This window comes from Salarias fasciatus, chromosome 9 (genome assembly GCF_902148845.1).
Source record: "Salarias fasciatus chromosome 9, fSalaFa1.1, whole genome shotgun sequence".
NCBI classification, from domain to species: Eukaryota; Metazoa; Chordata; class Actinopteri; order Blenniiformes; family Blenniidae; genus Salarias; species Salarias fasciatus.
The window spans coordinates 10,299,112-10,311,518 of NC_043753.1; the positions used below are offsets into that span (position 1 = coordinate 10,299,112).

Consider the following 12,407-nt stretch of genomic DNA (forward strand, 5'->3'; position numbering starts at 1 on the left):
CTTCAAGATTTCTGATGGGACTTCCTTCCTTGTCGACCTCCACCTCACACACACACTCACCCACACACACACACACACACTCAGGGACTGACACATGACCTCTATGCTGCTACCAACGGACCCAAACAAGCGCTAAGCAACTTCCGATATGCATAAAGTATTTTTTTTTTCCTTGTAAAAATGAGGAAACGTAAAGAGAAATGAGATGCTGACACACACACACACACACACACAATCTGTAAACAAACCGTCTCTTTTTTAGGAGTTTCTTTGAATAAGACGTTTTTTTCTCTGCGGCCCGGCTCAACTCGGAGCGGCTCCCACGTTTCACAGTGAGCCTCGAGTCCCGGGATAAAACTTTTCATATACTTTCTTTATTCTCTGCCTTAAAATCTGATATATGTTTGAGTCAGTGCACATGAGCTGGTAGCTGTTGTACCAAAACCCGCAAGATGTTCTTTACTGCAGAGTCAAGAGGAAAACAAAGACATGTTTCTGGGGATGGACTCCATTTTTTTTTTTTGTCATTTAAAAGGTATACTGAAGCAAACATGTCCATATATGGCCGTCTCTATCAGGCTGGTGTCAAATTACGAGCCTAGCCATCTATTTACATTAATTTAATGAGTTCATGATGACAATAAGCTTTCAGTCGTGTGCTCACAGCAGGATCAGATTGTAACCGGCACAATGATGAGGCTGGTGTCAAATTACAAACGTTGACGTAACTGTAATGACAGCAGAGGTTAGCTTGATCACCGTCAGTTAGCCGTGAGAGCTAAATATCGACTGGCTTGTAGATTTCTTTATCGGGACGTCTGCATCGACTCAGAATCATGAAGCTGGCGTCAAATTACAACACTCAAAGCTGTATCCTAAATTTGTTAGCTTACTAGATTCAAAAGTCCCTGGAAACGCTGTGGAATGAAGCCACGAGGCTGGTGTCAAATTACAAGCAGCAAAAATTTTCACAAACATTCAGTTTTATTTTACTTTCAAATCTACCTGGATGTTCATCATTTTTAAAAAAAGTTTAGATAAATCTTATGGGTTTGCTAACAAGTTTTCTTTTTAATAATAAACTACGAGACTGGCACTTAAATAATAATAAAAAAATGAGACGAATAACGGAGTTCTTCAGGTTTGGATGGTTCAGCGTCTGCAGTGAAGAGCATCCCTGTGGGGCTTATTGCTACAATAGGAGCTTCTCTGTATGTAAACTTCATGTGGAGTTTCCCTTTCCTCCCGACGGCCTCCGGTCGTCGCTGCAGTTAGGTTCAGGTTTACCGGGCCGGGCCGCCTGCAGCGGCGCCGCGTGGCACAGTGCTCCCCAGTCTCCTCCGGCTCGTGGAAACCCGATTCGACCCGAGGTGGGGGGTAGAGTCCGACGCCGAGTCGCAACAAACGCCACGAGTTAAAGAGATTTTCGTTGTGCAGCGTCTTTGTTTTCAACAAAGGACAAATTCAAGTAAGAGTACCGGAACTGCAGCGACGTGCGGACGCCGCGGCGTCTCCCTCGTAAATATATTTCTGTTTTATTCACACAGTGCACTTCGCTGGGCGAGAAGCTTCAGGGACTCAGTCTCACCACTTCAACCACAAACACGCCACAGCAAAACAAACCAAACCGCGGCGAATTCGTCTCTCGGCTGTGCTTTAAATCAAGGGTGTCAAACGCATGGCCCGCGGGCCAAAAACAACCCGCAGGAGGGTCAACACCGGCCCTCAGGATATGTAAAGATAGCAGTGCTAATGGAAGGGCATTAGCATTAAAGCCACTTCATGAGTTTGTGAAAACACACTGAAGGCGTCTTTAAAAGTTACAGGTTGTTCAAAAAATCTGTAAAAAGTGCATCAAAGAGCTGATGTTCAGAGGTCGTTCTGCTGTTCTCTTCCCAGTTTGACACCGATGATTTAAATGAACCTGAAAATGGTGAATTAAAGCCACTTTAAATTACAGATCATTCAGATTTTAACATCTGTCAAAGAACTTTAAACATACGAGATCGTCACAGATCATTTTTAAATTCTATTTCTGTGCTGATAAAAGTGGATTTTTTTTTGGAATTTGCCTTCGAAACAGCAACTTTATAATGTCACAACGATGAGGCTGGTGTCAAATTACAAGGAGGAAAATACAAGTTAAGGCGATGCAGCATTTCAAGAGTAAAGATAAACAATCGAGAAAAGAGGAGATTCTTTGTACGTCAAGTTTTTGTCAAAAGTCTAAATATTTTCCACACATTTTGACTTTGTCTTTTGAGATTGGCTGCTTTCTGGAATATTTCAACTTCACACTCAACATTTCCATGATAATCTTTACATTTGACTTGATTTGCACATTTTCCTTGTATTTTCTCACTAATTGTGGCTCTAATACACCAACATCTTAAATGTCTCTATTATTTTTCTTTCCAAACAAACAAACAAAAAAGAAGCATCAGTGTCTTTTTTTCTTACTTTGGATCCTGAAATGACACAAACTTTTGATCTTTCTCTGATATTTTCAGTTTAAAGAGTTTGAACTCTCCAGAATAATACAAAACTGCTTCTTCTTTGATCGTCTCGGGATAAAATCTGCTGGAAAATCTTCCTCCGATTCACACTGCGTCTACATAAAACGTCCCTGTCGCACTTTAACAGACTGATGGACACACACGCACACACACGCACACACACGCACGCACGCACACACACAGGGTGCGGGTGGAGAGAGCTGCATATAGGGGCTACTACACCTCATTGTGTTTTAGTTACCTCTCCATATAGATTATTATGTCTATGTACAGTATTTATATTTTTACAAGAATCTGGCTGCCCCTGTTCGCATTGAAAGAAAATCACAAATGTGGCTTTTTTTTCTTTTCTTTTTTTTTTTTTGATTCGACCAGTAAAACATGATGACAGATACAGTCTCTAGTTTTCGTTTGGTATTTTTTTTGTCGCGGTTTTTTAGTTTTTTTTTGTTTTTTTGCCTCTCTCTCTCTCCCCCTCTCTCTCTCTCTTTGTTTACCTGCTGAAGCGTCTGAACGACGACACGCCGCCTCGTACACAGTGTTTCCCCCGAAAAAGGCTCTCCCAGTTAGCGGTCACGAGGTGGAGCGAAAGGATCAGGACGCCGCTGCCGCCGGGCGAGCGGCGTCACGCACTCCGATCAGCCAATCGGCCGGCACGACAACGACTTCAAAGAAAACGGACGAGTTAAGACCACACACCGTACGCAGGTTCAAAAATACAGTACATCTGGATTCTGGGGGGGAGGGCGGGGAGGGAAAGGATTAACGACGGCGATATGCACAGCATACAAACGCATGCTCGCTCCCACACACACACACACACATACACATCCGCACACACACACACACACACACACACACACACACACACACACAGGCAGGCTACATGTTGTAGGCCACGTAGATGGGGTCGAGCTGGTCTTGTAGGAAGCCGTCGCGGAGGTGCATGCGCTGCTTCTCGCCGCGGGAGTTGATGGGGATGACGCCGATGTCCGTCACCACGACCACGCCCACGATCAGGTAGTGCTCCTCCAGCACCGCCTTGGTCACCATGGGAACCAGGTCCAGGGCCTCCTGCTCCGAGCCCTCCAGCTCCACCACCACCACCAGCAGGTTGGTCCAGGGGAAGACCGCGCTGGGGGGAGACGTGAAGTCAGTCAAACAAGACAACGGATTTGAAAGAGGAGAGTTTCTGCTGGACGGGGGAACGCACCACTCCATGATGCTCTTGTGCGCGCGGATGACGGAGGTCTCGATGTCGATGGGGTGGTACCTCATCCCCCGCAGCTCCATGGCCTCCTCCAGAGCGCCCACCACGAACAGAGCGTCGTGCCTCTCTGTGGCGGGCGGCACACTCACTGTCAGAACCACCGCGAGCTCCCCGCCCCCGCCCCTCCACCCCCATCGCCGTCCTCTTACCTCCGTTGGCGTCGGTGAGCTCGGTGCGGCGGAGGAAGCCCAGGTACCCGGTCCGGGCCCAGACGGTCTGCGTGTCCCCGAAGCTGAGCCGGGAGTTGAAGTGGTCCGACTGCAGGACCTCCTCGCCGTACCCGCTGTAGTAGCCGCTGCCGTTATGAGCGCTGTGCACCCAGATCTGCAGGAGGAGGAGGAGGAGGAGGAGGAGGAGGAGCATCCAGACAGTCAAGGTAAAGTGGGGAACGATCCTGTAACGTCTTCAACCAAAAAAATGTAAAATAACCAGCAGATAACCATCAGGGTTGTAATACCACTATGTACCAGTAGATGGTGCAGTGAGTCACTTTACATGTCTGTCTGCTCTCAGTCCAGAAACAACAGAAGAAGTGGGTTGAATGAACCTGCTGACTCACTGCTGCCACCCAGTGCACAGAAGAGGTATTACTAACATCTTCAATACTCTCATAGAAATGTTCAAATGATTTTTAAGTCCTGGGAAACAAATTAAAAGTAAGAAAATGAAAAAGAGGAGAAACAGAGCGTGCGCTGACCTCTCCCAGATGTGAGTCTCCGAGCGGACCTTTTGTCTCAGGATTGGCGATGATGATTCGAACTCCAGGCAGGATCTAGAAACAAAAATGGTAACTGCATTAGAAATGAGGGGCTTTATGATAGAAATGGCCAAATGTGAATATAAATCATTTAATTTGTGATGTAACGGTTGTAAAGTACTTTGGACTTTCACTGTTTTTCTTTTCACATGGTAGTTAAATGTTTGAAACAGCTGTATGTTGTACAGTAACACTGCAGATTTGATGCTTTTTTTTAGCCCCCAATCAATGAAACAGTATTTCTGCCCCGCAGCGTGACAAATACAAACACAAGCCGTCCTGTCCAGTGAGCGGTAGAAAGAACTGACCGGGAAACAAGAGTTGTCTTGTCTCTGACTCGTCCTCCCACATGCAGTGAGTCAGCGGCAGCAGAGTTTCTGGTCTGAAACGTGATGTTTTCTCTTTGTGTGTTGGTGTAGGAGAAGGAGATGACGAACGAACAACTCATCGAGCGCCAAGAAAAGATCCCTCAGTTCCACCTTCCACTTGTTTATTATTATTTACTTAATCAAAATCTTCATCTTATTTACATTCGTGTGATAATAAAACCAGTTTTACATCTTTATTATTCTGATTTAAACATACATTCAAAAATCCACTTCTGTGCAGACGGTTTCTTGCTTTTGTTGAGTTTGTCTTAAAAAGGCTTTAAAATCTAAATCTAATCTGGTGAAGCTCTCCTCGAACTGAAGCGGAGTCAGATAAAAACTGCAGAATGAAAAGCTGCACAGAGATCTCCAGACTGTGGATCACTCGGACTCGATAGTTATCGCTGCGTCTCTCACCGCTCCACACAGACGGGGGAGATAATCCCCCCGTGAGTCTGTTTCACTGTCAAACGCGTCTCTTTTCCAGGTTTCTCTCTCAGAACGTGGGACGATGTCTGGGCCGCTGCTCGTTGTGTTTATTTGTCTTTTCCATTGATTCACTGATTCTGCGCTGTAGTGTGTGTATCTTAACACAGACTGTGTATTCTAACGAGGGGTGTGAGCACGTCTCACCTTGCCGGACTCCATTAAGGGCAGACTGTGAGGAGAGCCTCTCTCTACTAACCGAACCCTGCAAGACAAACAAGACACGGTATGAATTCTCCCAAACTGAATTTAATTGCACTGTGATCAGCTGGCTTTTGATTGATTTTACAGAGTTCATGTGAGAAGTACGCAAACATGCAGACCAAAAGATGAAGACATACTCATGGACGACATGGTGTAAAATGTACTTGAGGAAAATTACACAGAAAATATGACAAGAATGTTGAATATGAAGAAGTAAAATTAAATTCCGATCCAGTGCGGTGGTACCTGTCGTGTCGCAGCGCTCTCATGTCCACGTACACAGTGGTCGGATCCGGTCCTGACGTGCCCTGCAGCCAATCACAGAGCAGAGAAACTCACATGGTGAACAGATCTGCAGTACGCCTAGTGGAAACACAACCTGAAAAGTTACATTCGAAAATAAGACTCATCTGATGAAAATGAAAACGAAAAAACACATCTGGATTGCACTTCTGTTGTACAAACAGTGACATCGAATGGTCACAGACGGCATTGCATCACTACGTCTGGATGGCGGCGAGTCCTGGGTGTGCTTTACCTGCAGGCAGATGGCCAGGTTGACCCTGCAGCCGAAGGCGGTGCTGACGGAGCGCGGGTGGAGGCCCAGGTCTTTGAAGAGCTTGGAGAAGGAGTGTGTGAGGGACATCCGGGGCCTCTCCTCCGCCACCACCACACAGGCTCGCACCCGGGACAGATCCAGACCCCGAGCCTGGAGCCACAGACAGGATGGAGAGGTACTTCAACCAGATAGATAGATTTTAAAGCCACGAACCGACTCACATAAGCAAACAGTCACTGCAAGTCTGGGGAGTTGCTTCATAAAAATAAAGAGTGTTAAAGTCTTTTTCTGTAGCTGTAAACAAACTAACAGGAGAGTTTCGTGAGGAAAAAAGCCACTCAAGCAAATCTCCTTTCACTCTGCATTCGACCTTCCGTCTCCATGGAGACGTAAAGACAGATAATCACTAAAATTAACTCGGCAGTTTCCACCGGCGACCAATCGGAGCGGGTGTGAGCAGGCGGCAGCACTCAGACGTGTCCTCCAGTTTATTACAGCCGAGCCGGAGGACGGACGACGAGTGAAGCCGGTAGAGAAACAGACTCAGACTCCGGCTCAGAGGGTGAGGACGCTGTTGTTTTCAGATTCAGGACCGATAAGGAACGCGCAGCGAGGAAAGCTCCCTGGTATTTATTTTTGTTTTGCTGCAAGAGGCAATAAACTGAGCTTTCTGAACTGAACTTTAAACCTGTTTAAAAACAAGTCTGAATGGAGGCTACAACTGGGTAAAATCAGTGTGTGTGTGTGTGTGTGTGTGTGTGTGTGTGTGTGTGTGTGTGTGTGTGTGTGTGTGTGTGTGTGTGTGTGAGTGGGTGTGTGACCTTGAGCGCCTCGGTCTGCAGGCCCAGGCCTTTGGTGCACAGCTCCATGACGCTGTAGGAGCAGAAGGTGTCTCGCACCCTCAGCTGGCTGACGGCCAGCAGCCACAGTGCCGGGTTCGACTCCAGCTCCACCGGGGGGATCAGGATGGACTGGTGGCCCGAGTACACGCTGCGCCGCCGCGACGCACGCAGACAGGAGGAAAACAAGAAGAAGTCATCATTAATCTCTGTGATCGTGTTTTTTTAAGAATATCTGTGAGTGGCACCGACCTGCAGAGACACCAGAGGACGAAGCCGAGGCCGCAGTACGGATCCAGACAGATGGCCACTTCTCTGGACGGGTAGAGCTCGCACTGCAGCTTCACGGACCGGCAGAACGCCCCCACTGCATTGTGGGACATCTGGCGAAAGTGAGGAGGGGAGGAGAGCGGGAGAAGCACAGGAAACGGGGTGGTTTGCTTTTTATCTAACGCACACAGGCGATATTTTTCAGCGTATTCCAGTGAAAACTGGTGATTAATGTCGGCGGAGGGCGCAGCGAGTCCCGGGGCTGACCTGAACGCCGGCCAGCATGCCGGTGGTGGACACGCTGAAGTCCAGATAAGCCAGGCCGTCGGGGTTGGTGGGCTTATAGAGAGCCGGAGGCTTCTTCTTTGGCAGGTCGTCTGGAACACAAACACACACGTCTTCTTTATTACACTCCGGGGGGAGGCACCGCTGGGTCGACCTCCAGCTCTAACTGTCCTTCCTCTATCCTGCTTCATCCAACTTAAGACTCCGGCAAACTCCGGCTCCGTCGGTCCTGGAGGTTTTATTTGGTGACGGCTTGTTTACACGCCTCCGTTTAATTCTGCTGGAGTAGAGTGGAGCGTGAAGGAAGGAATGGCGGCGCTCCAGAGGAGACCGTACCGGTGTCCAGGACAGGAGGCCAGTTCCTGATGTCCACGGTGGCCATGGCCTCCTTGGAGCGCAGCAGCTTACAGATGACGGCCGTGGTCATCACGCAGGCCGAGTGGCTGACCTGCAGGCGAACACGGAGGACGACGGTCAGGTCTGAGTTCCTGCTGTCTGTTTCTACAGCTCTGATACCTGCGAGAAGCTGTGCACAGCTGATTCTGATGCACTTCCTGTCAAGTTTTGTTCAAGACTTTCCGGGGGCCTCATGTTTGAAACCCCTTGCTTATATTTGTATTTGAGTTGCAGCTTTTGCTAAAGGTTCCTGACCTCGACGATCATCTTGACGGTGGGCAGCGTGGTGGAGATGTTCTGCGGGTGAGGCGGCCGCACCGTGATGGGCACGCAGCCGGCGTACAGGCACCCGTAGAACGCCGCGATCAGGTCGATTCCTGCACGGCAAACACACGCCGACAGTTGAGCTAACGCCTCTGACCGTCGTGAGACTCCCAGATTTTTAGCCCTGCAGTGAGTCTGACCTGGCGGGTAGACCAGAGCCACGTGGTCGCCCTCCTGCAGGCCGCCTCGCTCCATCAGCAGCGCCGCCACTCGCTCCGCCCTCTTATGCAGCTGCAGGCAGGTGAGGGAGTTGGACACCGCTCCCTGCAGGAGATAGAAGGTATCACATGTAAAAACCAAGTGGAAAAAATTGACTGGTTTATAGGTGATGTGGGCAAAAATGGAAGCAAAGCCTGAGAAATTAATATTTTTTTTTGTTTTTTTTTGTAGAAATGTAAAGAAAAAGAACATAATGGGAAAAAGTATTATTGCGACTATATTTACATTACACTACAGCAGTGTGTGTGTGTGTGTGTGTTTTGTTACCCGGGAGCTGAGCAGGGTGTACAGGACGTGGTCTGGGGTGGTCTGAGCTCGCCACTGCAAAACTTCAGACAGGAATAGGAACTGCAAAACGACACAAAACACACATTTATTGCATTTTAACAACAATTTTTTTGGTCACACATCTTCTGATCATGTCTGGTAACTTCCATATCTCTTCCAGCTCACAATAACACAGTAATGACGATCACAAAATATATGAATAATACGTCAATCTGTACATTGCACTTCTGGGCTGGATGCAGCTTTTCATTTCTCCTTACTTTTACGTGTTAACACAATAAATTTCAATCCTAATCCTATTTTATGAATAAACAGTTACACTGTCATGTGTGTTATAATGGAAGCTAAACACTGCTGTGTTTTGGCCGCCTGCTATCTTTCCAAATGATGTAAATATTGGAAAATATGAAAATCAAGCCAGCGTAAAAGAGTAAAAGTGACAAATGAATCAGTCAGTTTTAATGTTTGAATAATCAAAATGACTGTTGTTTGTGAATTCTTTGCTCCGTAGTAATAAACAGCATGTAGTATGTGATAAAATACTAATTAGGACATTCTACAGTGAGAAACATGTGCTGTTTATAAGAGTTTAAAGCAAGAAATTGTAAAATAATGTGTGACTTTAGGCAGTAAAATAACCTCCAACTCGACCGGAAGGCAGAATCTTCAGTGGTTCCTCATAAAGAGATAAAGATCAGTTTGTCTGTTCTGCGATACTTTCTGAGTCGGTTTCACTGTGAAATGAAACGCCTGGCTTTACACGTCCTGCTATTCAATCACTCTAACGTCAGCACTTAATCTAAAAGTGCAGCAGAGACAGAAGACATAAAACCCTCATACGTCCTGAACGGGAGCCAGACTGCGGCGCACGTATGAAAACGTCTGCAGCTTCTCTCCGTGCTAACTCACCGCTCGCCGCTGCTGATGGTGCACGATTGTTTTTTTTTTTTTTTCCCTTCTCCTTTTTTACTGCAGAGAGCATTAAAGCAGCGCAATCGATGGAACAGACGGTGAAACTTCAGAGCAGGTGAACAGAAAGCGGCTGAATCTTATTAAACTGCACGTTTTACCAGAAGCTTTTTCACAGAAACTTCTGGTTCCTCACGACTTCAGCCGTGATTTAATTTCCACGCCGCGAAGGCTAATCAATACGTTTCTCAGAAACAAACTTTTCCATCAGCTGATTAGAAAACGGGTTTCGTCATCAATGTGTTGCCACGCCAGATGAAAATGATGAGAGAGTCGAAATGTGAAAAAAGAGATGAGATTAAAAGGAGAACTGAGCAAAACGAAGGTGAAAATGATCAGATTAAGATCTGAATTGTTGAGAAGTTGCACTCATGTTTTGATAATAAAGTCAAAATGGTGATATTTTAGTTTGAAATGTTGAAATTTTAAGGTCAAATGTTAAGCATGTAAGTTTTAATGTTGACTACAACTGTTGAAGTGTTTGAAATTAGTGAACAATTGTTGAGAAAGAAGCAAAATATTGAAATTAAAGGTAAAAAATGAGCAAGATAAAGGTCAAAATGCTGTGAATGAAATGAAAATAAAGTTGAAATATTGACAATAAGAATTAAAATATTGAATCTTACAGTCAATACATCTGTTTACAGTAAATGTTTGAATTACTGACAATTACTGTCAATGTCAAACTACCAACAGCAAAGACTGAAAATAGTTAAAATGAGGAGAATGGAAAGATCTGATTATCCAAATCGGTAAGGGTTGAGATTTAAAACCAAAAGATCAAGAGTAAAATTCAAAATGTTCACACTGTAACTTGAAATGCTGAGAGTGAAGTTGGAAATTTTGATGATAAAGGATAAAGGTGTGAATTCTGCTGAGAATAACAACTGAAACTTCAAGAAATGTGGCAAATTATTGAGAAAAAAAACATTTTTAAGGATAAATGTGGAAATTAAAAACAAGAATACAGGATAAAAAGCTGAGAGGGAAACGAGTGCAGCGATTTATTTGTTTTTTTCTGACCTGATCGTTGTCGTCGGTCTGTCCCAGGTCTCTGCCGCTGGCCTGAGCGATCCTCTTCCCTGACACCAGATTCCCCACCATCACAGAGGCGGGTCCGATCTCTGCGGCGCAGAGCAGCCCATCAGCACACACACACGTCACACACACACACACACAGTGACACACAGAGACACACACACACCTGGCTGTTTCTGCCTGGGCTTGGGCAGGTTGGTGACGCAGGTGTGGGGGCACATCAGCACGTTGCAGGGGTGCAGCCCCCCCTCCAGGTACAGCTGCTTGATCTCTGACAGGTGGATGCCCCCCAGGGGGGTCTTGGGGAGGGTGTTGGCCGGGACCAGGGCCAGGCAGAAGACCCCCACCCCGTGGATGCTGTCGATGGCCTGCGAGAGGAGACAGAGGGGGGGCGGTGAGAGGAGTCGCTTCCTCTCCGTCTGGAGCTCAACAGGAGGGAGAGTGAACATGACGTCTTCTTTGTTGGATTCTGGAGCGGCGGCGGGTTATAAACAAGTTACAAGTCGGCGTTACCATGGAAACCTGCTGCAGAGTCTGCAGAGCACAAAACATGACGCAACACGTCGGGACGAGGAGGCAACTTACAATACAGGAGGAGGAGGAGGAGGAGGAGGAGGAGGGGGTGGGAGGAGGAAGAGGAGGGGGAGGAGGAGGAGGAGGAGGAGGGGGAGGAGGAGGAGGGGGAGGAGGGGGGAGGAGGGGAGGAGGAGGGGGGAGGAGTACCTGCAGCACACGGCTCATCCACTGGAAGCTGTCCTCCTCGGTGGAGTCCGGTCTCTGCTCGGCCACCACCACGATCCTCTCGTCCCTCAGCACGGTCACTGAGAACACGGCTATCCTGCAGGAGGAGGAGGAGGAGGAGGAGGAGGAGGAGGAAGAGCAGGACACGACGTTCAGAGCTGCGCCTCCTCATGGGGCCCATCAGCCATAACATAATGACCAGCTGAAGTGAGCGACACTGAGTCTCACTCTATCCTGCAGCAGGAAGCAAGTGAACATTCTGTCCTCAGAGTTGATGAAGGTGATTAAATACAACTGTGAAAATCTGAGCCAGTTTGACAACGACTGGGTCCGAGCATCTCCTAACCCGCTGTCACGGAACGCAGCCGGTCTGCAGAGGTCAGGATCTGTCGTTTAACACACCAGGGAATGATGGGAGTCTCAGTGGAGCTCCGGCAGATTACCAGGAAGGGTCAGGAGTTTAAGAAGGATTTAAACATTTGAACTTAAAGAGATTATAAGACAGGATAGCTCTGACATCAAATAATAGAAATGTAAAGACTCCGAGCATGTGGTGTCAGCACCTCAGCTCCAGCAGAGATAAAAGATTCAAACTGGGGTGGAAATCATCACAATCAGCATCGAATGCAGGGGGAAAAAAAACAAACACTTTGGAGTAAAACTGTCTACTTTTAGGGCAAAACAGGAGTCACTTTCAGGGCAAATCGCGCCACATGACAGTCGAACAGCAGCAGAAGCTTCAGGAAGCGGCGAACCTGCAGCCTGCACGCTTCACGTCGCGCCATTTTTCTTCTTCCCACAGCTGCCTGCTCCTTAAAGTGGACCTTAAATAGCTCCAGAGAAAAACCGTCACCGGAGCCTGTCGGGTAAAAAGATGA

At 47.2% G+C, this 12,407-nt stretch overlaps 1 protein-coding gene across 3 annotated transcripts in view; it reads right to left on the reverse strand.

Annotated features, from left to right (window-relative positions):
• Positions 1 to 172: 172 nt before the first annotated feature.
• The window catches only part of LOC115394040 (disco-interacting protein 2 homolog C-like), a 44,273-nt gene continuing 32,038 nt past the window's right edge, over positions 173 to 12,407 (reverse strand). For 2 of the 3 annotated variants that reach the window (XM_030099164.1, XM_030099163.1), the window contains exons 22-38: positions 11,512 to 11,626; positions 10,955 to 11,156; positions 10,774 to 10,874; positions 8,761 to 8,841; positions 8,415 to 8,538; positions 8,206 to 8,327; positions 7,891 to 8,002; positions 7,537 to 7,646; positions 7,252 to 7,382; positions 6,982 to 7,150; positions 6,140 to 6,310; positions 5,848 to 5,909; positions 5,545 to 5,602; positions 4,484 to 4,558; positions 3,936 to 4,110; positions 3,730 to 3,853; positions 173 to 3,651 (exon numbers count right to left, since the gene is read on the reverse strand). In XM_030099164.1, the coding sequence (XP_029955024.1) occupies positions 3,399 to 3,651; positions 3,730 to 3,853; positions 3,936 to 4,110; positions 4,484 to 4,558; positions 5,545 to 5,602; positions 5,848 to 5,909; positions 6,140 to 6,310; positions 6,982 to 7,150; positions 7,252 to 7,382; positions 7,537 to 7,646; positions 7,891 to 8,002; positions 8,206 to 8,327; positions 8,415 to 8,538; positions 8,761 to 8,841; positions 10,774 to 10,874; positions 10,955 to 11,156; positions 11,512 to 11,626 (2,185 nt within the window). In that variant the 3' untranslated portion in view covers positions 173 to 3,398. The remainder of the gene's footprint in view (positions 3,652 to 3,729; positions 3,854 to 3,935; positions 4,111 to 4,483; positions 4,559 to 5,544; positions 5,603 to 5,847; positions 5,910 to 6,139; positions 6,311 to 6,981; positions 7,151 to 7,251; positions 7,383 to 7,536; positions 7,647 to 7,890; positions 8,003 to 8,205; positions 8,328 to 8,414; positions 8,539 to 8,760; positions 8,842 to 10,773; positions 10,875 to 10,954; positions 11,157 to 11,511; positions 11,627 to 12,407) is intronic. The other variant, XM_030099165.1, reaches the window with a different exon arrangement.